Consider the following 25,121-nt stretch of genomic DNA (forward strand, 5'->3'; position numbering starts at 1 on the left):
GTCACACAGACGCCAGACTTGGTTTGGCCAGACCTGGACCTAAGGCCATGCTAAAGCTGCTAATGGCTGAGGAACCTCAGAAGCAGAGGTGGCCATGGATATGGCACTTGTTTCTCCTTCCACTAAACTGCATAGCAGTCACATTAGTAATATAGTAATTTTGCAACAAAAACCAAGCTATTAGTTAATAGTGACCTATTCTAAACCCTTCCCGCGCTTTTTTTGACATAGGTTCTCTGTCACCCAGGCTGGAGCCAGGTGTACTAACCCTTTTTTGAAGTGTATTTTAAGCAGGTGAAATAAGTGTTGATACATGCGGTGAATGAAGTTTGTAATTTGGGATTTAAACATCATATCAGCAACTTCTTTGTCAAATTTCCATGTTCCTGTGGCTTACTGATTCTAAGAACAGCGTCTTTTTAGATGTTTTAATTATCTTTAGAAGATTATTTTCATGTTTGTTCCATGCAGTAATAAACTACTTGGCTAAGTTGAGTGAACTCATATCTAAAATCTGTGTTACCTTAACTGGGAAATGGAGTATGAAGTAGTTTTAATATGCTGTACTCTTGAGGACAATGGCTATAGGAAGTTTAAAAAATAAACCGAATATAGATCAGCTCTCAATCAGCTAGAGAAAAAACCACAATCCCATAGTCACCATGTAGCCAGACTTGGCTTGGCTGGATTCCAGCAAGCCCTGTTTGTTGTTGTTCTTGTCTCTAAAGTCAAATGAAATAGAGAATATCAGCTTAATCACAAAGACACAAAGAACATGGGGAAATGGCTGGGTCAGAATGGATGAAAGAAAGTAGGCTGATTCTTGAGGAAGTAGGAAACGGATATGAAGACAGGTCAGGAACCAAGTTTAGGCTTTAGTTGGGTGGCGTAGTTGACCTAATAGATGTAAAAACGTCAGCTTGGCATAATGCATATCCAAAACCTGAAACCAGGAGCAGTCATTATTGTGCTGGAATCAAGTTAAGTAATAGTTACTGAGGAAATTTTCCAGCCGTTGCGGAATCTAATGTCAATTCCTGTTTGGGACAAGGCTCGATACAAGGGCTAAGGAAAGAGGAAGCAAGCGGTGTCTATTGGAAAGTGGCCATTGAAGCCACTCTGCACCCAGCCTCACCAGGAACAGACTAGCAGGAAGTTAAGACTGCATATTCTCTCTGTCTTTCAAAATTGGTGTAATGAGTTAACCCAGACTAGGTTTTTTTTTTTTTGAGACAGAGTCTCTCTTGCTGTTGCCCAGACTGGAGTGCAGTGGCGCGATCTCCACTCACTGCAAGTTCCACCTCCCGGGTTCACGCCATTCTCCCACCTCAGCCTCCCAAGTAGCTGGGACTACAGGCGCCCGCCACCACACCCGGCTATTTTTTTGTATTTTTAGTAGAGACGGGGTTTCACTGTGTTAGCCAGGATGGTCTCGACCTCCTGACCTCGTGATCCGCCCACCGCAGCCTCCCCAAGTGCTGGGATTACAGGCATGAGCCACCACGCCTGGCTAACCCAGACTAGTTTTGTGTGTGTTTGTTTTTAACTCTGGTTTTAGCAGATCTTTCTAAATTCAAAGCCATGCCCATTGTAACAAAATATTGCATACATTTTATGGAATAGCTTATGTATCTATACAGACGAACAATTAGGCCTTCATGAGCTCATGCATTTTAGAAGGCATCTCTTTAGAGAGGCTTCTGGAGAAAGGAGCACCATGACTCAGTCCTCAGAAGAAGTGGTCTGTGAGGTGGTTACTATGGTGCTCTTCAGATCCGGAGGGCAAAGGGAAGTGCCCTCACTGAGAAATCTGGGAGACGCCTAGAATCACTTGTAAATTTCTTTTCAAGTCTCTTTTTCAGTCTAAAAATTCATGCTCATTGTATGTTCTACTTTTTATCATTTCTCTTTTTTTAATGTAAAAATAATGGCTCTTTCCCTTCTCAATCTGAGTAAAACTAAAGCCCCCAGATGCATGTGCCAGGCATCCTGTAACTTTGTAATATACCATTGAGTACCCCCAAAGGCACACATAATTTTTTTTTTTTTTTTTGAGACGGAGTCTTGCTGTCGCCCAGGCTGGAGTGCAGTGGCACGATCTTGGCTCACTGCAAGCTCTGCCTCCTGGGTTCATGCCATTCTCCTGCCTCAGCCTCCCGAGTAGCTGGGACTACAGGCGCCCGCCACCTCGCCCAGCTAATTTTTTGTATTTTTTTTTAGTAGAGACAGGGTTTCGCCGTGTTAGTCAGGATGGTCTCGATCTCCTGACCTTGTGATCCACCCACCTCGGCCTCCCAGAGTGCTGGGATTACAGGCGTGAGCCACCACGCCTGGCCATGGTCAATTTTAAGAAGTGATGGTGGGCTAGGCACGGTGGCTCATGCCTGTAATTCCAACACTTTCGGTGGCTGAGGTTGGAGGATTGCTTGAGGCCAGGAGTTCAAGACCAGCCTGTGCAACATGGCAAGACCTTGTCTCTTTGGGGATAAAAAAAGAAGTGATGATGTAAAGAAATTGCTCAGTTTATACAGGATACATTTTCTTAAAGTCAAAATTTGCAGATAACTTAGTTTTAGTGTTTGAGGAAATTCTGTATTTGAACAAACAGAATACTAAGGATTGTTACCCTGCTTGTCATTTTTATCACCTCAAATTCTTGCCAATTTTAAGGTTTCCCAAGGTTTCTTCAAGGCTTCCCAAATCTAAAATGCAGTTGAGAAAATCATAGAGACACTGTATGTAAATTTAAAAGGAATGCTTTATACGAGATTAAAGGTCTTTCTTTGCAGCTCCCTATAAGGTGAGGAAGTTTAAACATTCATGCACATTTCTCAGTAATTATATATAAATATGATTTTTTAAAAAAAGAGGGTCTTGCTCTGTTGCCCATGCTGGAGTGCAGTGGTGCAATCATAACTCACTGCAGCCTCAACTTCCTTAGCTCACAGGAAGCTCCCACCTCGGCTTCCTGAGTAGCTGAGACTCCAGTTGCTCAGGAGCCTGGCTGATTTCTTAAAATTTATGTGGAGATGGTCTTGCTATATTACCCAGGTGGATCTTGAACTCCTGGCCTCAAGCAATCCTTCCACAACAGTCTCCCAGAGTGCTGGGATTACAGACGTGAGCCACTGCACACAGCCATAAATACGATTTTATGTAGAATAATAGTACTACCCTGTGACTCTCAGGTCTGTGTTTGGGGTAAAAGGTGAGTTCAGACTGACTCATTCAGTTAATAAACCTACTTAGTTGTTTGAACATCCCACGTTAGTGATCACTTAGCCTTTTATAACACCAGGAATGTATAGTAGTTTAAGAGAATTTGACTAAAACTTGTATATTGAGAAATAGTACATATGTGTGTATATTTATTTTACCATTAAGCTAAAATGTTCTAGTTCCTATAGCATCATAAGAAAGGGAGGCAGTGTAGACTGCTTCTGTATGAGACACGATTTATAGGATCCACAGTTCATTATCTGATCCCTCTGCCTGTCAAGCCTTATCTTCTGCTCTGGGGCCCAACAGTCTCCAGCCTCAGCAACCGCTCATAGTGAGTTTCCTGATATGCCACACAAACGTTATTCTTGTCTCCTTCCTGCTGTACCTGCTATTAGCTCTCCCTAGATGTCCACCTGTTCTCACATGCCTGATTAACTTTGATTCTGCACAAAAATCTTCTCTGGAAAGGCCTCTCTGGGGTCTTGTTATCTGTCCCTGGGCTGCTATGACCTGTGCATACTTCTGCCATATCGTTGATCATACCAGCTAAAGGTGTATTGTTTATTTCCCCCCACTATCTTGGGAGTTCCTCAAGGGCAGGGACTGTGTCTGCCATCTCCGTATGTCTCTGATGTTGGCCTATTGCCTGCCGATTTGTAGGTCCTTAATACATTTTCTTTTGAAAGAATACTTGCATTTATTTACTTCTTATGAAGTCAGTAGGGAAATATGTTACACACTAGCAGCTTTTACCTTGCAAGGGCAAGGAAATCGAGACTGTGATTGGGATCCTCATTTTTGGAATTGACTGTGCCACTGGGGAGCACGGTGGAGGTGGTGGACTGGGGATAGTCTGCAGGAGGGAAGGAAGTAGGGTGTTACAGAATCTAGCAGCCGGTAGGTTAAGTTGCCATTTCAGGGCAGTACAGGCAGCTATTTGGCAGATGACATATAATACTTTGCTATGAACATTGATATGCCTGTTTCTTTGGTAATGTTCTGAGGAAAACATAATAAAGATAGGCTCCATGCAGCTTTTGTGATAGTTACACTTAAACTATACATCAAATTGAATTTTTTTCTTTAAGATATAATGACTTTTTTATGCTCTTATCTAAATGTGTTTGTAATGATTTTCCTCTAAATCAAGAGTTCCTTCTCAGCCATGAGTTATCTCGCTTTTTCTGAGGGTTGCATAATTTTTTGGGCATTCTTTCCAGAATTTTGATTATAACAAAGTAATTTTTGTTAGCTATATTCTAGAGTGGGCCTGAAAGCGGGAAAGATAATTTTCTTTTAGTTGTGTTTTAGCCAGATTTAACATTTTATTTAATATATTTTTAAGAAAGTTGTAGTACACCAACCATAGAGGTACATTTATTAGCAATATAAAGTGTCTTTTTTTTTTCCAGTTTCACTCAAATATTTTCTGTTTGCTTAGTGGTAACCATTATAATGATTCAGCCAACAAGTGTTTGTGGAGTACCTCAGCAGTCAGCCTATGTTGAGGACTATTGAAAGAACATGACAGAGGGCTTCTAAGCGTGTTGCTCACTGTGTTAACACTGGGAGGGCAGCACCAGATACCAACATCCTATAATTTTTTTTTTCAACTTTCTATAATTTCTGTGAACGAACCTCCTTCCTGTGTGCAGAAGTATAAAAGGGTGTTTTTGCTTATCTGCGGTTAAAGGAAATGGTTGCATTCTTATGCAGAAATAAACAATGATATTTAAAATGTATGAAAATTGCATTACAATGCTATTTATTCTATGCTGAACTTAAGCTAAGCACTGGTATCTCAGTTCCCATCCTAGCAGATTTAATTACTGAAACACCTAACAAGAGTCCTTCATAAATTCATTGAAAAAATGATTGTCACGTGCCAGGCGATCATTTATTCATCCTTTTAATGAAACCATTTGTTGAACATCTACACTTTCCAGTGCACTGCGTTTAGGATATCTGGGGAGAAACAGCAGCAATCCCTGCTCTCTAGGAGGCCATAGTCTCGTGGAAGAAATAAGTAAGCAGATAATTATAACAAGGGACACCGAATTGAAACAGGTTGTAGTAGAGTTGGCATTGCGTTGAGTCTTAAAAGGAATCAGGCATATTGCACCAGATAAAAAGCAAGAGAAGCATGAAGAAAAGGGTTCCAAGCACAGAGAGAAGCATGTATAAAGGCACAGACAGATGAAAACATGTTACATGCACGAGCTGCAGGCACTCTGGCATGGGTGGAACATGGAGTGTGAGGAAGCCAGTGTTCAAAGTTGGGGATGCCTTGTTAGACATTCTGAGGAGTTTGGTGTCGGGTTGAAGGACACCTGGGAGCAGGCTGACAGACTGAAGCTGGAGTGTGAGCAGGTGGAGTAAACCACACTGAGAAACCATCCTGACAGCATACAAGGGTGCATTGAGGGAAGCAAGACCAAAAGCAAATTTCTGGTGCAGCCAGAGCCCTCCAGGGGAAATGGGATGCAGGTCAGTCCAGGGCAGTGGAGCTCGACGGAAGGGAACCGGCTGCAGTGAATCACAGACTGTGAATCAGAGACTCTGTCACAGGAGCCTTGGGGAGCAAACAGTCCTGGGCAGAGGGGAGGCACAGGAACATCATCTCTAAGAAGGTCTGCATTACAGCCTGCAGCATTATCTTCATAAGTAATTAGTTACCCTACTGAACTTATTTCATAATTTGATAATTTAGAGAATGAGCTATTTTATATCTGTAGAAAAATTTTTTACCAATTTCATAAAATTCAGTATTGCTGCAGAATGCCTTTAATCTTTGACCAAAGGCATTTTCTGACCCCTGAATTTTTTTGTCAACTACTTGCATCCTAAATTACTCACACTTATTAGCTCTTTATTTCCTGTCCCATCGGTGTTCAGTAGATTGTATATATCCCCATTTGTTGTCCTGCTGTGCTGATGTGTACTGACTCTGTTGGTAGAATGTCCCGTTATTACCCAGTATTATCGGGTATCAGTTTTTCATTAAACTCTGGTTGACTGTTGATGTAACCATTATTTATAATTGAAAAAAAAAAAAAAAGCAAAAAAGAGATGACCGTTTTCTCTAATATTAATATTTAGGTTAAGTAAATTAGTGTACATCTACTAGAATTAGTATGGGGCTATTAAAGGTGGTGGCATATTAGGGCATTCAGGCTGCTATAACAACATGCCTTAGACTGGAGAATTTATTAACAACAGAAATTTGTTGCTCACAGTTCTAGAGGCTGGGAAGTCCAAGATGAAGGTACCAGCAGATTTGGTCTGATGAGGCCCCATTTCTCATAGATAGTTCCTTCCATGTGTGCTTGTCTGGTGGAAAGAGTGAACAAGCTCACTGGGCCTGTTTTATAAGGCCACTAATCCCATTCATGAGGGCAAAGCCCTTATGACCTCATCTGTTCCCAAAGGCCCCACTTCTTAATACTATCACGTTGGGGATGAAGTTTCAACATATGATGAAAATTTGTTGGGGGACAAACATTCAGACCATAGCAGATGGGAATGAAGATGGGGAAAATGGTTGCAGTAGAGTGATAGAAGAGTAAATGAAATGTAATGAAATTGCACCTACGTTTGAGATTTTTAAGGCTTTTTAAAAATATATATGAATAAGACTATAAGGAAGAAAAAACAGAATGCTAACCCTGGTTGTGTTAGGGTGGTAGATTTAAGGGTATATTTTTCTGAGCTATTCTTTTTGCTCAGCTTTTTGTGGATAATGTGGTTATAATGCTCTCATAATAAAATATGATTATTTAGAATGGCAATATAATTTTTTTCATTGCTACTATTTGGAAGCAACTGTATGAAACATTTTGTGTGAAAGCATTGTGTTGTTTGAAGTCTATTGAAAATATATTTATCCAAAAATACAGGTTTTCATTTTATCCAATCTTTACCCTTCCCCAATCCCTACTAGATTTAAATTCTTTGAGAATTTTTCCAAATAAAAGGAAGATTTTGTCCACTTTTAAGATCCTGAAGTTCTTGAGTATAATCTCCCTCCTCCCTTTTTTTAAAGGACTGAAGAGAGAACAAAACAATTCCCCTTTGATCGTTTCTGTAAGCACTTTTGAAACTTACAATAAGGTACTAATTCAGCCAGATAATTGAATGCTCTCCACCCCATACTATGTACTATATATATTCTGCATTCTCATATCTAGAGTGCTGACCACTCCATTTCTCTTGTGTATGGTGAGCCTTCTCCACCTAGGTTCCCTGCTCCCTGAACACAAGGGCAGCCCCTCTTTTTACAGTACACCTTATTTAAGCTTTACATCAGTTTTGTGAGAAAGGAGCTATAATTTCTGCTTACAGGTAAAACCTGATTTTTTTGTAACCAACATGACCCTTTTGTGATTTTTCTTTCAAGTTAAATTAGGCAGGACCTGTTGGAGAGTCCAGATGTTGATGCCTTGAGGGTAGGATCCATACTTGACTCAACCCCTTTTTTTGGACACAGATTAGGCAGGCTTACCTGCTCCTCTTGCTTTTGCCAATTTCTTATTCAGCTTCTTTTGAAATATCTTCTCATTTTGAGTGTGTGTTACCTGCCTTTTCCTCATGTTACATATTCTTTTCTTTGTTTGTTTTTTTGTTTGTTTTCTGTTTTGTTTTGTTTTTTTGAGACAGGGTCTTGCTTTGTTGCCCAGGCCAGAGTGCAGTGGCGTGGTCTCTGCTCACTGCAACCTGCACCTCCCGGATTCCTTTTTTTTTTTTTTGATGAGACAGAGATTTACTCTTGTTGTACAGGCTGGAGTGCAATGGTGCGATCTCAGCTCACCACATCCTCCGCCTCCCAGAATCAAGTGATTCTCCTGCCTCAGCCTCCCTAGTAGCTGGGATTACAGGCGTGCGCCACCACGCCTGGCTAATTTTGTATTTTTAGTAGAGACGGGGTTTCACTGTGTTGCCCAGGCTAATCTCGAACTCCTGACCTCAGGTGATCCGCCTGCCTCTGCCTCCCAAAGTGCTGGGTTTACAGATGTGAGCCGCTGTGCCTGGAGCACCTACCCGATTCAAGTGATTCTCATGCGTCAACCACCTTGAATAGCTGGGATTACAGGCTTGCGCCACCACCTGGCCAATTTTTGTATTTTTAGTAGAAATGGGGTTTCACCGTGTTGGCCAGGCTGGTCTCAAACTCCTGACCTCAAGTGATCCACCCTACTCGGCCTCCCAAAGTGCCGGGATTACAGGCGTGAGCCTCTGTATCCAGCCTTCTTTGTTTTTTGTTTTAAGAAATTCCTTTAAAGTTCATTTTAATGTTTGAGCTGTAGTTCTCATGGCACGGAGATTTTGTGAGCAATAAGAAAATCTATTAGGATTTTTAAGTTAATGCTTAATTTTAAACGTGGAGATAAACTTAAGTGGAAAATATAGGAAGAATAAAGAACATGGATTTTCTGTGTTATTCAAAGAAAATAAAAAAATTTTTTTTGCATTTAGCAAAATCTATTTTAAATGTTTATGGCAAGGTAACAGATAAGCCTCCTTTTCCACATTTGTCTAGTATATTATAATGAATGGTCAGACTGATTTGCATGCAAAGGGTAGGAGCATAGAATTCCCTGAAGAACTTCTCTAGACCATCTCTTTCTTGTTTGCACTTGTTCCTTTTTCAGTGTGTGGACCTGAGCTGTAATGAGCTAAGCGAAGTCACATTACCAGAAAACCTGCCTCCCAAACTGCAGGAGCTAGACCTGACTGGAAACCCTCGCCTTGTCCTTGATCACAAAACCCTGGAACTACTGAAGTAAGTATTCTGTAAAGCACTGTATCCCCATCATTGTCCACTGGCAATGGGATTCATATCTTAGTGAAAATGGGAAACAAAATATGAAGCATCATTGACTTGCTAGCTGTGTTAACACACACAACAGTATATACAAGATGCAGGGAAGCAATGAACAACCAAGATGTAACTTAAATCTCAGTAGTCACTGATAATGTGGTTGTGACAGTTAATGCAAATGTTAAGGAAGGATTTTAAAAGAGATGGATGATGTAAGGAAAATTAACAGTGTGGCACTGAAATCCAGGTTATTTAAATAAAACCAAGAATGTGGAGTAGTTAGATCCTACTAATAGTTAGATCTTCACGGTTTGGGAAAGAGGTCATTGATGCTGTTTCATTCTTGATATTGATAAAGAATTAGTGGTTGTAGTTTTCTATGTAAAACCTTAAAGGTCTGCAGTAGGAAAGATGTCTTAATGAGAATGTTCATCATAGAACTCTAAATGTCTATTAAGAATTAAATAATGTTCCACAATTGAATATTACAAAGCCATTTAAAATTATTCAGAGCTATATTGCTAACTCAAAAGATCTTTACAGTATATTAAGTGAAAATATTAATAAAATTCACAAAGTTTTATAGTATAATTCAATTTTTGCAATATAAATTTGTGTGCGTTGGGTATATGTACATGTGTATGCATACACACATCTAGAAAATGCCTGAAAGGATATATAACAAGAGTTAAGGTGGTGTTATTCTCTGGGTAATAGTATTATGGGTAGTGTTTATTTTCTTCTTTAAACTTTTTTGAATTTTCAGAATTTTTGGGGGTATATCAGTAGCAGTTTTAAACATTGTCATACATTAGTCATTATGCATGCCATATATGTTTATTCAATGTTGGAATATTTGTTGCTGAAAGTCATCTTCCATTATCTTAAGAAAATCAGAAAAGAACAGTAGAATTTTAGTGAATGGTCCATTAATACTATCCTAGGCTGTAGTGCAAACCAAAGTTTGAAAAGCACTTAAAGTGATTCCTGGATAGAATTGGCCTAATTAGTGCCTAATTTGTTGGCATTTTAGTACTTGATGAGAAAATTAATTTTGATACCTAGTTGAAAAACACTGCCTGAGTGTCCTGAGGAAGGCGTAGAGACCGAGGTTCTCTCCATTGTTGATCACGTGTATGAAACCTTGGCCTAAACCCCTCCATCTGTCCAGACCTATAAGATGAGAAAAAAATGGCCTACATGATCTTTAAGGTACTTTTTAAGATCAAGAAAACATGGATTATCAAAATACATCATCTTTAAACAGATAGCTTTTGAGTATTTTTTATATGTAGGATACAAAAATTTTTGAGCATTTTTTACAAATAAAATTTAAAAATAATTGCACCAAAATTTGTTAACAAATGGAAGTAGCCACTTAGAGAAAAATTAAAGTTGCATTCTTATATCACACCAAAATCCAGCTGAAATAGTTGAATCTGTAAAATTAAATGATTTTTAAAAGTAATAAGAAATCATATGAATATCTTCACAAGTTAGAAAAAGACTTTTTAGGCCAAGAAATGAAGGGAGTAAGTCACAAGAAAAGAAATCAGTACGTGTAGATTGGTTTCAATATTTATGTCATATATGTTTACACGTAAATATACTTTTTATACATAAAAGTGTTAAATGTCTATTTCCTATTTCAGAAACTCTCAAGAGTAAATATAAATGGCAAATGACAAACTAGGAAGAGAAATACGAAAAATAAAAACATTAATATGCTTACTAGAAAGTGTTCTTATATGATAAGAAAAGTACTCAAAATCAACCAAGGACATTAACATTTAACAGATGCAGTACAAATAGTTACATGAAAAGATGTTCAAACTTATTAGTATATCAAGCAAATACAAAATAAAATATTTGAATAACATTTCCCCCTGAAATTGGTGCTGCTAAAGGAGTATAATTTGGTATTACACTCTTCTTAAAAGCAGTTGTCGTACGTATCAAGCTTTTTAAAATATTCACTTACTCAGACCAAAGTTTCCTATAGCAAAAAATCGTAATACTCTTAAAATGTTACCTTCTGTTTAACATCTGGAAGGTTGTGGATTCTTAATGACTTGGAAGATTTTCCGTATATTATTTGCACTTTTAGAGGGTTGGTTTATTTGTTTTATGTGAGCTGGGTAAGTGCATATGAGGACTCTTCTATGAGATTGAGCTGTGGTTCACAGAACTCTCTGTGACTCATTTAAAGGTATACAAGATGGCCGGGCGTGGTGGCTCACGCCTGTAATCCCAGCACTTTGGGAGGCCGAGGTGGGTAGATCACCTGAGGTCAGGAGTTTGCGACCAGCCTGACCAACATGATGAAAACCCGTCTCTACTAAATACAAAAAAATTGGCAGGCGAGGTGACGCATGCCTGCAATCCCAGCTACTCGGGAGGCTGAGGCAGTAGAGTTGCTTGAACCTGGGAGCGGAGGTTGCAGTGAGCCGTGTTACGCTATTGTACTCCAGCCTGGGCAGCAAGAGCGAAACTCCGTCTAAAAAATAAAAAATAAAGATGTACAAGAGTCAGCATTCATTTCACTTCAGATAGCTGCTCAGCCGCACTGTGTTCAGCTAGGTAGAGAAGAGAAATTGCTGCTTCACTAGAAAAAATTATTTGTGTGCTGGGGATAGGGGGCGGTTAAGAGTTATTTTTTTTTTCCTTTAATAATCAGGCTAGGAAATGGAATTATTTCTCTGAAGACTTTGTGTTCTGTAAAAATTATAAATGCCTTTAAAAATGAGCCTTCACTTTTCCCTAGACTTCAGGATGGTATCTAAGAGCCTTAGGATATGTCTTAAGAAACCTATTGTATTGCTGACTGTTTTAGATGGATAAAATTGAGTACCAGGTCATATGGAGAGCAAATAATGGAGGACTGTCCTTTTTTTGTTAATGCCTCTTTTATTTATAGAATTGAAAACTTTGAAAAAGAGGTTTAGCTCCAACCTCATTGTAAAACAAGGTATTAACTTGTTTTGGGGATTTTCTATTGACACTATGATTTATGTTTTTCAAGATAAGAGGGAAAGTGAATGTTTGCTAGTAATTGAGAGTAGAAACTTTTCTTTAACCATGTATTTTTAAATTTCAGAAAAATTGCCATCAGTTATTTCTAGATACAAAGGGAATACAAGTTAGATATTGATTTACTTCTTAGAGCTTTAACTGGTTCTTAGGAAGGATATACAGTATTTGTTAGATTTGAGAGTAATGAGTACCAACAGATAATTTTAATTCTTGTGGTCATGATCAGAACTATGTAGGTGTTGCTTCAGTTGTCAACAGATAATACATATACTTTTTCCCTTGTTTAAATAATAATGAGGGGGAAACTTAGTGGCAACTTACAAGTAGGAGGACTTATTTCACCTTGTAGTAGCCCAGCCTTTTAACAGATTACTTTACATCTGTTAATGCCTTCCTGTTTAGGGGCACAGAATGCTTTCTAGAGGCTGATTTTTATTTATTTTATCTTATCTTATTTTATTTTATTTTATTTTATCTTATTTTATTTTATTTTTTGAGACAGAGTTTCGCTCTTGTTGCCTAGGCTGGAGTGCAGTGGCACAATCTTGGCTCACCGCAACCTCCACCTCCCGAGTTCAAGTGATTCTCCTGCCTCAGCCTCCCGAGTGGCTGGAATTTACAGGCATGCACCACCATGCCCAGCTAATTTTTTGTATTTTTAGTAGAGACAGGGTTTCTCCATGTTGGTCAGGCTGATCTCGAACTCCCGACCTCAGGTGATCTGCCCGCCTCAGCCTCCCAAAGTGCTGGGATTACAGGTATGAGCCACCGCGCCCAGCGAGGCTGATTTTTAAGAAATGCTATTTGAGAATTTATCCCTTTAGTATTTCTGTTTTGGGTCCTGTTGGATCAATTATGGCATATGAGGGCTGAGGAGAGGTAAGAAATCTCCCAGTTTAAATACATACAGTTAATTTGTAATTTATTAAATACCCTTCATTTACTTTGTAATTTTACATATATGTTTTATTTTATGATATTAGTCTTAGCATACTTGGCTACACCCGTGAGGAGAGTATTGGAAGCTCCAGGGAACTGCAAGTCCATGATAATATTTGGAGGGGTTCTATGGACAGAAATTGGATTTGGAAATGAATATTGCAGAATTCTCTCACATCATCTAAATGCAGTATAATTGTGGCTTAGGTGTTTTGTTGTTGTTCTTTCTGAGTATTCATGGTGTAAGAATACGCCCATTCTATTACTTAAGTTTTGTTTTCTCATGCCAAGGCTGAGAGCTGTCCTTGTCATTCCCAGGAGAGAGCAGTCATCTAAAGTGGAATGTGTGAAAGTCTCTAATAGCTGCTTTATGATGCTCATTAAAACTAATTTTCGTGCTCTGTATATATGCCCCCATTTTCATTACAATGAGTAGCTGGTTCTTGTTGCTGATAAGTATTTCAGACGCATTAAACACAGTAAGAAATGGTAAGTACAGAGTGCTTAACAGGTGTATTTTTTATTTCTCGGATAAAGGTAGCAATTTGCACACATTTGGTTTTAATGATTCCTGTTCCCTCTCTGTTTCTCTTGTTAGTAATATCCGCTGTTTCAAGATTGATCAGCCTTCTACAGGAGACGCTTCCGGAGCCCCAGCTGTATGGAGTCATGGTTACACTGAAGCTTCGGGGGTAAAAAACAAGTAAGTCAGATGAAACTGTAGAGGAAGAACTGCCTCCTGCCTGTCTCACTCCTTTAGTTGGGTAGAAAGAAAGTCAGTGCTGTAGCACACACTTTTCTCATGTAAAATTTCTTTGAGTGTTCCAAGTTTTCCCAGAGTGAGGCTCCCTCATGACTTATGTTTGAACATTAAGGGAAGGCCCTGTTTGGAATCACATAGTCTCCCTTAGTAGGAGATGTTGCTAGGATACAAGGTAACTGACACATTATATCTATGTAAGACTCCAGTGTTTAGAAAAGGCCTAAGTATTGAAATGCATCCCTGCTCCTTTGAAAAGCTCTTTTATCTTTCTGTGACGCTTGTTTACCAAGCAAAACAGAGATAGTATTAAAGGAGAAGTAGCTTAATTGTGCATATTTAAGATCATGTTATTGACTATGGAGCTATTTTTACAATCTAAATTAGCTTGGCAGGAGTTTGATGTCCATTGTCTGTAATGTCATCTGCTTGTCTTGCCACCAGGACTTGCCCATCTTAATATCTTTTTCTTCTCCATTTTCCCCCACCCTTCCCTCTCTTAACAGATGTTGATTTTTCCTGAAAAATGTAACCAGGCTTTTCAGGCTTGCTTGTATTATATGAAGAGGTGCTAATAATTAGTACCTAGACAGGTAAAGAATCCTATAAATTAGAACAGTCATAATTTAATTAGCTGAAGTATAAGAACACAGAAGTATTGCAAGTAGGGGAAGAACAGAAAGTGGAGGTAGATCTAATAATAGCTAACATTAGTATTCAACCCTGGGCACACATTAGAATCAGTAAGGTAAGGAAAGTTTTTAAAAAGTCTCCCAACCTAGACTCATTAAATCAGAATGTTTTAAAATCTCCCCCAGGTGATTCTAGTATGGGTCTAGGCTTGAGAACCACTGACTAGCTGAATACTCTTCATAGAAAATAAAAGGTTTGGAATTGTTGCTGCCATTCTGCCTGCTTTTCTTTGGGACAGAAAACAGCATCAACTCAAATTCTGGATCTGACACACTGATCTTTTCCCCTTTCCCTAAGGTGTCATTTGGCCTTGTGCTCTCTAGAGAAGAGTTAACAACTCTGTTCTCTTTGCTCAGAAAAGGCAGAATAACCCGAGGAGGTGTGCCTCAGTTCTGCCTGGGCTCCAGCTACTCCCTCATTTCCATGGACTTTGCACAGTATGTCATTGCATTGGAGCAGAGGAGAATTCATATATTCTTTAGAGCACTCAAAGTTTCTTTGTGGAGATCATTACTTTTTAGATCAAAGGATCTTTTATGTCTTCCTTACAAACACCAGTAAATGAAACTGCTCATTTCTGAACACTAATGTGAAATCTAAGATTAGTTTTTAAATATCTCTGTATATTAATATCTATTATCTACTCATGTGTCTTAATGGAGCAAGTAACCAGTTAGATCTGGGTAGGCTTTTGGGCATAATTCCCCCTTCCACAATTGTGTCACATAGTACAATTTGTGTACAGCAAAGTGCACTACAACCCTTTGAATTCTTGTCAAGTGAACACACCTTCAGACCACCACCTGCATCCAGAAATAAAAAATGAACAGAGTCATTGAAAGAGAAAAATAAATAAATAAATACAAGAAATAGAAAATGGACAGCATCCCAGTAGTCCCAGGCTATGCTTGGCCCTCCCTTTATCTTTTCCCTTGCTTTTTTTACCCTTTTGTTTTGCCAATGAAAGTTTCTCAAGAGGTTTTTGTTTGTTTTTTGGTGTTTTTTGTTTTGTTTTTACTTTGTTTGCATTGTCAATAGTCATTTAAACAAGGAGTTTGCTGCTTGCCACCTTAAAAGAAGGGGAAAACTGTGGTTGTCCTCTCTCCAAATCTCAATAGGCATCTGTTCACTTCTCCCCCTCCCTCCTTTTCTCTGAGGTGTAGTATTGCCTTCCTGTCAGGTCATTTCAGATCCTTTGGGGAAACCCAAGAGGGAGCTACAGTTGGATAATTAGCCTCTTTTTTTTTTTGAGATGGAGTTTCACTCTTGTCGCCCAGGCTGGAGTGCAATGGCGCGATCTCGGCTCACTGCAATTTCTGCCTCCCAGGTTCGAGTGATTCTCCTGCCTCAGCCTCCCAAGTAGCTGGGATTACATTGCCCACCACCATGCCTGACTAATTTTTGTATTTTTAGTAGAAACAGCGTTTCACCATGTTGGCTAGGCCAGTCTTGAACTCCTGACCTCAGGTGATCCACCTGCTTCAGCCTCCCAAAGTACTGGGATTACAGATGTGAGCCACTACTCCCAACCTAGCCTCTTCTTTAGATTAAAAACCAAACAGGAAACTTCAGCAGAAAAGAAATGCTAAGAATGATCACCACTGTACTTTAAAAAAAAAAAAGAAAAGAAAAGAAAGAAAAAAAACTACGTTACTGTATTTTTTTTCTCTTTCATACTTCCTCATTCCAACTGGCAAGGGGAGCCTACTGAAGGAAGACGGAATAAAATGACTTTAAAATTTAGCTTTGCCACTAATTGCCATATAATTTTGGATAACTTGTTTTTCATAATAAATAGAGGCAAGAATTTCAAAGGATTGAGATAGAAGCCAGACTGCCTGGCTTTGCACCTGGGTTCTATACTTTCTTGCTGTGTGACCATGGGCAGTTTCTCAGTCTCTCTTTAGTTAAAATAAGAAATAAGAAAAAACTACCTATCCTCATGGAGTTGTTATAGGATCACGTGAGTTAATATGTATGACATACTTAGAACAATGTGTGCCATATGATAAACCCTATTTAAGTGTTAACTACTAATATTATTAATGATGATGGTCATTACTGTTATTATTTATCCCTGAACTCCTTAAAGGGAGGGATTATATTTTTAAGTTTATATATCTGGTATGTAGCCATGATACATAGCAGGTGCTTAATAATTTTTTCTTTTTATTAATTTATATATGTAAGAGGTATAATCTATATTCAGTAGAATTCACCCGTTTTAATGTACAGTTCTGCAAGTTTTGGTAAAAGAATATCATCATGTGTAACCACCACTACAGGTTATAGACCAGTTCCATCACCTACCAAAATTTACCCATGCCACTTTTTGTCAGTTCTTCTCCCCAACCCCTGTCCTTGGCAACTCCTGATCTGTTTTTTAATCGCATTAATTTTGCCTTTTCCAGGATGTCCTATAAACGGAATTATAGAGTATATGGCCTTCTCAGTCTGACTTCTTTCCCATCACGTAATGCCTTTGAGATTCATTTGTACTATTGCATGTGTCAGTAGTTTGTTTCTTTTTATTGCTTTTTATTGCTGAGTAGCATTCCATTGCATGGACATATTATGGTTTGTTTTTGTTTTACCCATTCACAATTTGAAGGATGTTTAGATTGTTTCAAGTTTTTAGCAATTGCGAATGAAAATGCTACAGGTTGCAAACAGTTACATACAGGTTTTTGTATGAATGCTTGTTTTCATTTCTCTTGGATAAATGCCTAGGGATAAGGATTGCTGGATCATGTGGTAAGTGTATATTTACTTTTGTAAGAAACTGCCAAACTGATTCCAAAGTGCCTGTATCATTTTGCACTCCCAACAGCAATGTCTAAGAGTTCCAGTAGCTACACATCCTTACCAGCAGGTGTTATTGTCAGGTTGTTGTTGTTTTGGCCATTCTAATAATAATATCTCATTGTGGTTTTAATTTGCATTTCCCTACTCTCTTTCCATATGTTTATTTATCATCCATATACCTTCTTTGGTGAAAACTTGTTCATTCACAATCAAATGTGATATTAGCTCTCGGTATTTTTGTAGACACCCTTTATCAAGTTAATTCTCTTCTATGTCTAGTTTGCTAAGATTTTATAATGAAAGCTTAAGTTTTTATAATAAACAGTTAACACATTTTATCATAGAGTTTTTCTGTATCAATTGAGATGACTATGGTTTTTTTTCTTCTTCAGTCTGTTGATGTGTTTAATTACACTGATTGATTTTAAAATGTTAAATACACTTTGCATTCCAAGTGTAAATGCATTTGGTCACGATGTAGTATCTTTTTTCTTTTTTTTGAGACAGTGTTTCACTCTTATTGCCCAGGCTGAAGTGCAATGGCGCGATCTTGGTTCACCGCAACGTCCGCCTCCCAGGTTCAAGCAGTTCTCCACCTCAGCCTCCCGAGTAGCTAGGATTTCAGGCATGCACCACCATATCTGGCTAATTTTATATTTTTAGTAGAGACGGGGTTTCTCCATGTTGGTCAAGCTGGTCTCTAACTCCCGACCTCAAGTGATCTGCCCTCCTCTGCCTCCCAAAGTGCTGGGATTACAGGCGTGAGCCACCACGCCCAGCCTAAAGTATTATATTTCTTATATGCTGCTGGATTAGATTTGCTGTTAATTTGTTGAGGATGTCTGTATTCCGTGGTGGATATTAGTCTGTAGCTCTCTTGTGATGTCTTTGGGTTTGTATCAGGGTAATGCTGGCCTCATAGAATGAGCTGGGAAGTGTTTCCTCATCTTGAGTTATCTGGAGGAGTTTGTATAAAATTGGTAATATAGCCTTCTTAAATATTTAAAAGAATTCACCAGTGAAACCATCTGTGCTGGGGTTTTTTTTAACCTACAATTTCTTTAAATAGGATTATCTCTTTCTTCTTGAACAAACTTTGCTAATTTGTGTCTTTCAAGGAATTGGTCTGCTTTATCTAGTTTTCAAATGTATTGACATAAGCCTGTTCATAATATCCCATTATTAGGCTTTTTTTTTTTTTTTTTTTTTTTTTTTGAGACAGAGTCTCACTCTGTCACCCAGGCTGGAGTGCAGTGGCACAATCTCGGCTCACTGCAACCTTTCCCTTCTGGGTTCACGCAATTCTTCTGCCTCAGCCTCCTGAGTAGTTGGGACTGCAGGCGTGCGCCACCACGCCCAGCTAATTTTTTGTATTTTTAGTAGAGACGGAGTTTCACCATGTTGGCCAGGCTGATCTCGAACCCTCAAATGGTCCGCCCACCTCAGCCTCCCAAATTGCTGGGATTATAGGCATGAGCCACCATGCCCAGCCCATTATTATGCTTTTAAAATCTGTAGAATCTGTAGAGATGTTCTTCCCCTCTCTCATTCCTAATATTGGTAAGTTGTGTTTTCTTTTTCCTGATCAGTTTGATTTGGTTTATTGATTTTATTGATATTCTCAAAGAACTAGATTTTTTGTTTTATTGATATTTCTCTATAATTTTTCTGTTTCACATTTCTTATGTTTTAATTTTTGTTTTATGGGTTTTTTTGTTTTTGTTTGTTTGTTTTGTTTGTTTGTTTTTAAGAGACAGGGTCTTGTTCTGTTGCCCAGGCTGACCTTAAACTCCTGGCCTCAAGCAATCCTGCTGCCTTGGCCTCTCAAAGTACTGAGATTACAGGTGTGAGGTATCACAGTCAACTGCTTTTCTTATTTTTATAATTCCCTTTCTTCTTGCTTTGGGTTTGTTATGTACTTCTTTTTCTAGTTTCTTTAAATGGAAGCTTAGATTATTGATTTGAGACCTCTAGTTCTGTAATATAAGCATTTAGAGTTGTAAATTTTTTTCTAAGTAATTTCGCTGATATCGTTGGAGAACATGCTTTGTATGACTTGAATCCTTTAAACTTATTTAGACTTGATTTTTGGTCCAGAATCTTACCTATCTTGGTAAAAGTTCTGTGTGCATTTAAAAAAAAAAAAAAAAATTGCTGTCGGGTATGGTGCCAGTTAACTCAAGTTGGTTGATATTGTTGCTCAAGCCTCCTACCAGTTTTCTGTCTTCTTCTTCTGTTGATGATTGAGAGGCTATGAATATGGATTTGTTTGTTTCTCCTTGTAGTTCTGTCAGTTTTTGCTTCATACATCTTGAAGCTCTGTTAAGTATGTAAACATTTAGAATGATGGAGCCTCTTGATGAACTGACCCCTTTATCATTATAACTCTATTCCTGTAATATTCTTTGTTCTGAAATATACTTTGTCTGATATGAACATAGCCATTTCAACTTTCTTTTGATTAATGTTAGCATGGTATACCTTTTAAAAAATGCTTTTACTTTTAACCTATTTGTCTCATATTTAAAATGGATTTCTTATAGGCAGCGTATAATTAGGTCTTTTTTATTCAGTCTGAATTTTTTGTCTTTTTGGTAGTGTTAAGGCCTTTATATTTAATGAAATTATTGATATGGTTAGATTTAAACCTTCTACCTTACTATTGTTTTCTATTTGTGCCATCTGTTCTTTATTTCCTTTTTCCTTTTTCTTCATTCTTTTGGATTATTTGTTATGGATTATTTGATTTTATCTTTATTCATTCTTATTCTACCATGTGTCTCTGTGTGTACATGTGTGGCTCATCTAGAGTTTATAGTATGATATTTAACTTACTACTGTTTACCTTCAAGTAATAGTAATGTCATTGCACATATAAGAACCTTGCAAATATGTACTTCTCCTTCTCCTGTCCTGGCCTTTATGCTGTTGTTGTCGTATGTTCTGCTTCTATCTCTGTTACAACCTCCAAAATACATTACTGTTATTTTTTAAAGCAGTGTTTCTCAACTTCAATACCACTGACATTTTGAGCCAGATAATTCTTTGTTGTTGCCTCCCAATACCCATTAGAATATTATTGAATATTCTATTAAGAATCACTGTTCTAAGGTGATTTTTAAAATAAGAAAATGAGGCTGGGCATGGTGGCTCATGTCTGTAATCCCAGCACTTTGAGAGGCCAAGGTGGGCGGATCACTCGAGGTCAGGAGTATGAGACCAACCTGGCCAAGATGGTGAAACGCTGTCTCTACAAAAAATACAAAAATTAGCTGGGCGTGGTGGCGGGTGCCTGTAATCCCAGCTACTCAGGAGGCTGAGGCAGGAGAACCACTTGAACCCGAGAGGCAGAGATTGCAGTGAACCAAGATCACACCACTGCACTCCAGCCTGTGTGACAGAGTGAGACTCCATCTCAAAAAAAAATTAAAAAAAAAATAAGGAAATGTTTCTATTCACTCACCTGGCTGTCATTATCGTTGTGCTTCATTCTTTTGTACAATTCCGGATTTCCATCTAGTGTCATTTTCTTGTGCCTCAAGGATTTCCTTTTCCATTTCTTTAGTGCCATCCTGCTGGTGGTAAATGCTTTTATTTGTGCATCAGGAAATGTCTTTATTTCCCCTTAACTTTTCAGAGCTGTTTGTACTGGCTTCAAAATCTAGGTTGTTTTCCATTGGTACCTTCAAGATGTTGCTCCACTGTCTCCTACCAGGTTTCCAGGGAGAAGCCTGCTGTTGGGCATATCCTGGTTTCTCCACTCTACCTCCCGCCTTTGTTCCTGGTTTCTAGCTATTTGATTTTGATGTGTCTCAGTTAAGTCTTTTTCATGTTTCTCTTGCTTGCAGTATCTGTAGTTTTATAATTTTCTTCATATTTGAAATGTTTTCAGCCATCAACTCCTTAAAAGTGTTTTTTGTCTCTTCTTTCGAAGACTCCAATTCCCTATAGTATAGTAGGCTGTTTGAAGTTATCCCACTGCTCACTAATGTCCTGGCCTTATTTTTTTTTTCCAGTCTTTTTTTTTCTTTCTGTTTCATTTTGGACAGTTTCTGGGACACAGTTACTTGGAAACAGTTTGATTCTTTTGAGTTTGGAGGGGAGAAAGTCTCCAAACTTTCCACAGTTGCCGGGAACCACTATCCTCCTCCAGTGCACTGACTGCGTACTCTGGCCACCTTGTCCTCCTTCAGCTCCCAGCTCCATCTCCTCAATGCACAGAGACCACAGCCTCCAGCTGGGTCTTCCTCCCTGTGCTGCAGCCTGGACGCTTCCCCAGGAGGAAGCTGGGCAGGAAGCAGGCTCTCTCCAGGATCACTGACCTGTGCTCTTATTGTCCAGTTGGGGTTTGTTTGTTTTTCCTGCCTTTTAAAAAGGTCATTTGAAGGCTGGACATAGTGGCTCACACCTGTAATCCCAGCACTTTGGGAGGCTGAGGCTGGCAGATTGCTTAAGCTCAGGAGTTCGAGACCAGCCTGGCCAACGTGGTAAAATCCCATCTCTACTAAAAATATAAAATTAGCTGGGCATGGTGGCGTACTCCTGTAGTCCTAGCTACTCAGCAGGCTGAGGTGGGAGAATCGCTTGAGCCCTAGAAATGGAGACTGCAGTGAGCCGAGATCACACTACTGCACTGCAGCCTAGGTGATAGAGGGAGACCCTGTCTCAAAAAAAATAAAAATAAAAATAATTTTTTAAAAGTCATTTAAGGCTTTTTCTGTATTTGTACATGCTTTTCATATAGGTTTCGTCTATCTTTCCCAGTGTTTTAGTTTTCTATTTTGGCTGGATGTGGAGATTCTCCTTAATAACTGCTTATTGAATGTATGTGTAGATATGGATTCATAATCTTCTCTTATTTCCCATGCCTCTTTTTCCCCTTCTGTCACTGACATTTAAAAATAAACTCATCAGAAGAGAAGCATGTAGGAAGGCATGCGTGAAGCATAATTTGTGCTCATCCTTATCTGCTTATCAAAATTGACTGATAGAAATTAGCTGGAGTCAGTTTACCTGCCCTTAATCTGTCTGGAGTCATGAAGAAAGAGACAAAACTGAGTTAGGGAAATCTTGAAATAAATAAGCACTGGGCTGGGCCTGGAGCAGGAAGATGAGTGGACTCAGCACAGAAGTGTGGTTGCCTTGCAGGTTGTGTGTCGCAGCCCTGTCAGTGAATAACTTCTGTGACAACCGCGAAGCCCTGTATGGTGTGTTTGATGGAGACCGGAATGTGGAGGTGCCCTACCTTCTCCAGTGCACTATGAGTGACATTTTGGCTGAAGAGCTGCAAAAAACAAAAAATGAAGAAGAATACATGGTCAATACGTTCATTGTCATGCAAAGGTAAAACTCAGAGTTCCTGCTTACCTGCTGTGTGTTTTCTTGCTCTTTTGAGTGTTTATCCTCTGTTTAGAAAAGCAGGTGCCCAATGGTCTCCAAGCCATGTTTTTTGACTGTGAGTACCAAGATGCATTCAGGCAAGTTCGGTGTTGCCCAGGCATCAGGAATGGTGCTCCAGTTTGAGACATACTGATGTTCAGACAACTTTGTAGAAGGCTCAATGACAAGGAATTAGTTTCTCTGAAAACTGGACCTCACTGGCCTATATTGATTGCAGATTTTCATCAGATTGTTTGCAATGCCATTTCTCCTCCCGAATCATGTGAGCTCTAGGGGCTTTTTAGACTTTCTGGTGTGGGGACCTCTCTTTGAAATGGACCATTTCTATCCTAGTTTCTTGGCCCTTATGAAATACTATCACTGGTTTGAGATAGTGCAAACCTTTGTGAAATCAAGATAGTCAGATTTTAGCCCAAGAGTTAAATCATTCTTTATATTTTGTTTTCCCCTTTATTAAATGTTCAAGACAGTGTTACTGGCAGAATCCTAGGCCATAGCCTGGAGTTTCCACCAGCAGCAGAGCTTTAAGTTGCTGTAGAAATTGTGGAATATTGTTTGTAACTCTTAGAGGAATGAGGATTCCCTCATTCAGAGAACTGTTTATTCTTACCGCCTTCATGGCTTTCTGGGTGATAATGGAATTGCCTGTCTATAAGTATTGCCTGTCTATAAGTATTGCCTGTCTGTCTATAAGTATTGCCTGTCTGTCTATAAGTATTGCCTGTCTATAAGTATCGTGCTGCAGACTCGCTCATGTGGGACCCAGGAGTGATGAGTGTACTGGTATTTGAGGTCATGAGAGCAGTCATGGTATTTTATCCTTATCTGCTCTTTCTCTCCCTTGATATTCTGCCAGAGCAAGTAGCTTTGTTAGAGGGGTAGAAGTGGTGTCTGGCGAGAAGTGTTCAGAGCAGCCTTTACAGTGATACCTGCATCACAAATGGTTCCTCTCAGAGAGCTTGGTGGAGGCAAGCCTGGGGTGGTTCTTGCTGCTACACTCACCCCTGACTTTCAGATTCTCAGTGAGCATATACAGTTAGCAACTGAACAATAATGGCTAATATCCAGCAAGCCCTTAATATGTACCAGTCATTGTTCTAAATTTTACCTTACGTGTCATAAATTGTTACCAGTTAGCTGGGTAATGGTACTGAAAGTGATGTACAGTGAGGTGAAGCACAGTGCCTACGGGCTAGTAGGTAGTGCAGCCAGGACCTGACCTCGGGTTGTGAGACTCCAGAGGGTGTTCTAACTAGCAGGCACATCAGCTTTCCTGTTTTTACCACCCTTTTGTTCTAGAAAAACAGCAAGCATGTATCATATGCACACACATACACATGTGCATACAGACCACAGCACAAACACATCCCTTCACAACCCCCAAAAGGTCTGCTTTTTATGCACCCTCAAGCACTGGATAAGAATTAAAAACTGAGAACCCCAGTCTCGGATTACTTGCTATACTTTTTACAAACCACTGTGCTTGTGAAAGGGAGAAAGTAGAGATGCCTTGGAAGGAAGGGTTCAGAGCCAAATATCTGAAAGTTGGAGTTTAGGAACCTAAACTGTAGGCCCTTCTCCAGGGTCTTTTGTATGTTTCTTATTTTCCCTATCTGTTAAGAGGGTACGGGGTTGTGTGGTGAGCTTTTGGTCCTTAGGGGAACAGGTCTTTGTGCAGGATTTCCTAATGCATGCAAGTAGGCAGCCCTGGTTTCCATTGCTCCTCTTGCCAGTTGCTTACCTTACACATGTGATAGGAGCAGACAGTACCTGAGGATCTGCCCTTGTAAAACGGGAGGCTGTTTTTCTTAACTTTCTTGCTCCTGTACCACTCAGGAACAGCAGGGGCCTGGGCAGTGTTACCATTTGTGGGGCTTGCCATAGGAGTTCATGAGGCCACGGGAGCAATAATGGTCTTTTGTCCCTCTCTGCCGTTTCTCTCCCTTGATAATCTGCCAGAACAAGTAGCTGTGTAAGAGGGGTTTTTGATTTTTGATTTTCAGAATTTGCAGGTGCTTCCTGCATTTGGTAAGTCTGTGGATTGTCATGATTAAAAAGATAAATCATAAGCACTTGGTATTTGATTACTAGAATGTCCTTTCTATGAGTTTTCTAGAATAGATGGTACTGGTCCAGAAAGTCTTTATAGGGCAGGAACATGAACACTCCAATACTTCAAGGCTCCTACCAGCAAACACCCTTATAAGGGGGAGAGGGTTGTCAGGTTTTTCTGAAGTGTGCCTGTCAATGAGGTAGGGTGTTTATACCTGCTCTTATGTGCATGGTTTTTTCAGTGTTCCTCTCCTGGGGACAGAGGGAATTTAGAGAAGCAGATGGAGAAAGAAGTCATTTTCCTGCTGTCTTTGGAGTGTGCTGATAGGGCAGTGTGGTTGATGAGGGTAGCAGGCTATACACAGCAGCCCAGGGGCACCTGCCTTCCAGAGCAGCACC

The 25,121-nt window shown here is 39.3% G+C and overlaps 1 protein-coding gene and 1 long non-coding RNA gene across 2 annotated transcripts in view; one reads left to right on the plus strand and one right to left on the minus strand.

The window, feature by feature from the left end:
- PHLPP1 (PH domain and leucine rich repeat protein phosphatase 1) overlaps positions 1-25,121 on the plus strand; it is a 256,881-nt gene that overhangs the window by 226,487 nt on the left and 5,273 nt on the right. The window contains exons 13-15 of the mRNA XM_002828274.5: positions 8,871-9,001; positions 13,611-13,715; positions 22,419-22,613. Of these exons, the coding sequence (XP_002828320.4) occupies positions 8,871-9,001; positions 13,611-13,715; positions 22,419-22,613 (431 nt within the window). The remainder of the gene's footprint in view (positions 1-8,870; positions 9,002-13,610; positions 13,716-22,418; positions 22,614-25,121) is intronic.
- On the minus strand, positions 4,865-6,585 carry LOC134760305 (uncharacterized). The gene is made up of 2 exons (XR_010137604.1): positions 6,457-6,585; positions 4,865-6,169 (listed from the first exon to the last, which is right to left on the minus strand). It is a non-coding gene; the product is annotated as an uncharacterized LOC134760305 (long non-coding RNA).

This window comes from Pongo abelii, chromosome 17 (assembly GCF_028885655.2).
Source record: "Pongo abelii isolate AG06213 chromosome 17, NHGRI_mPonAbe1-v2.0_pri, whole genome shotgun sequence".
In the NCBI taxonomy this organism is placed as follows: domain Eukaryota; kingdom Metazoa; phylum Chordata; class Mammalia; order Primates; family Hominidae; genus Pongo; species Pongo abelii.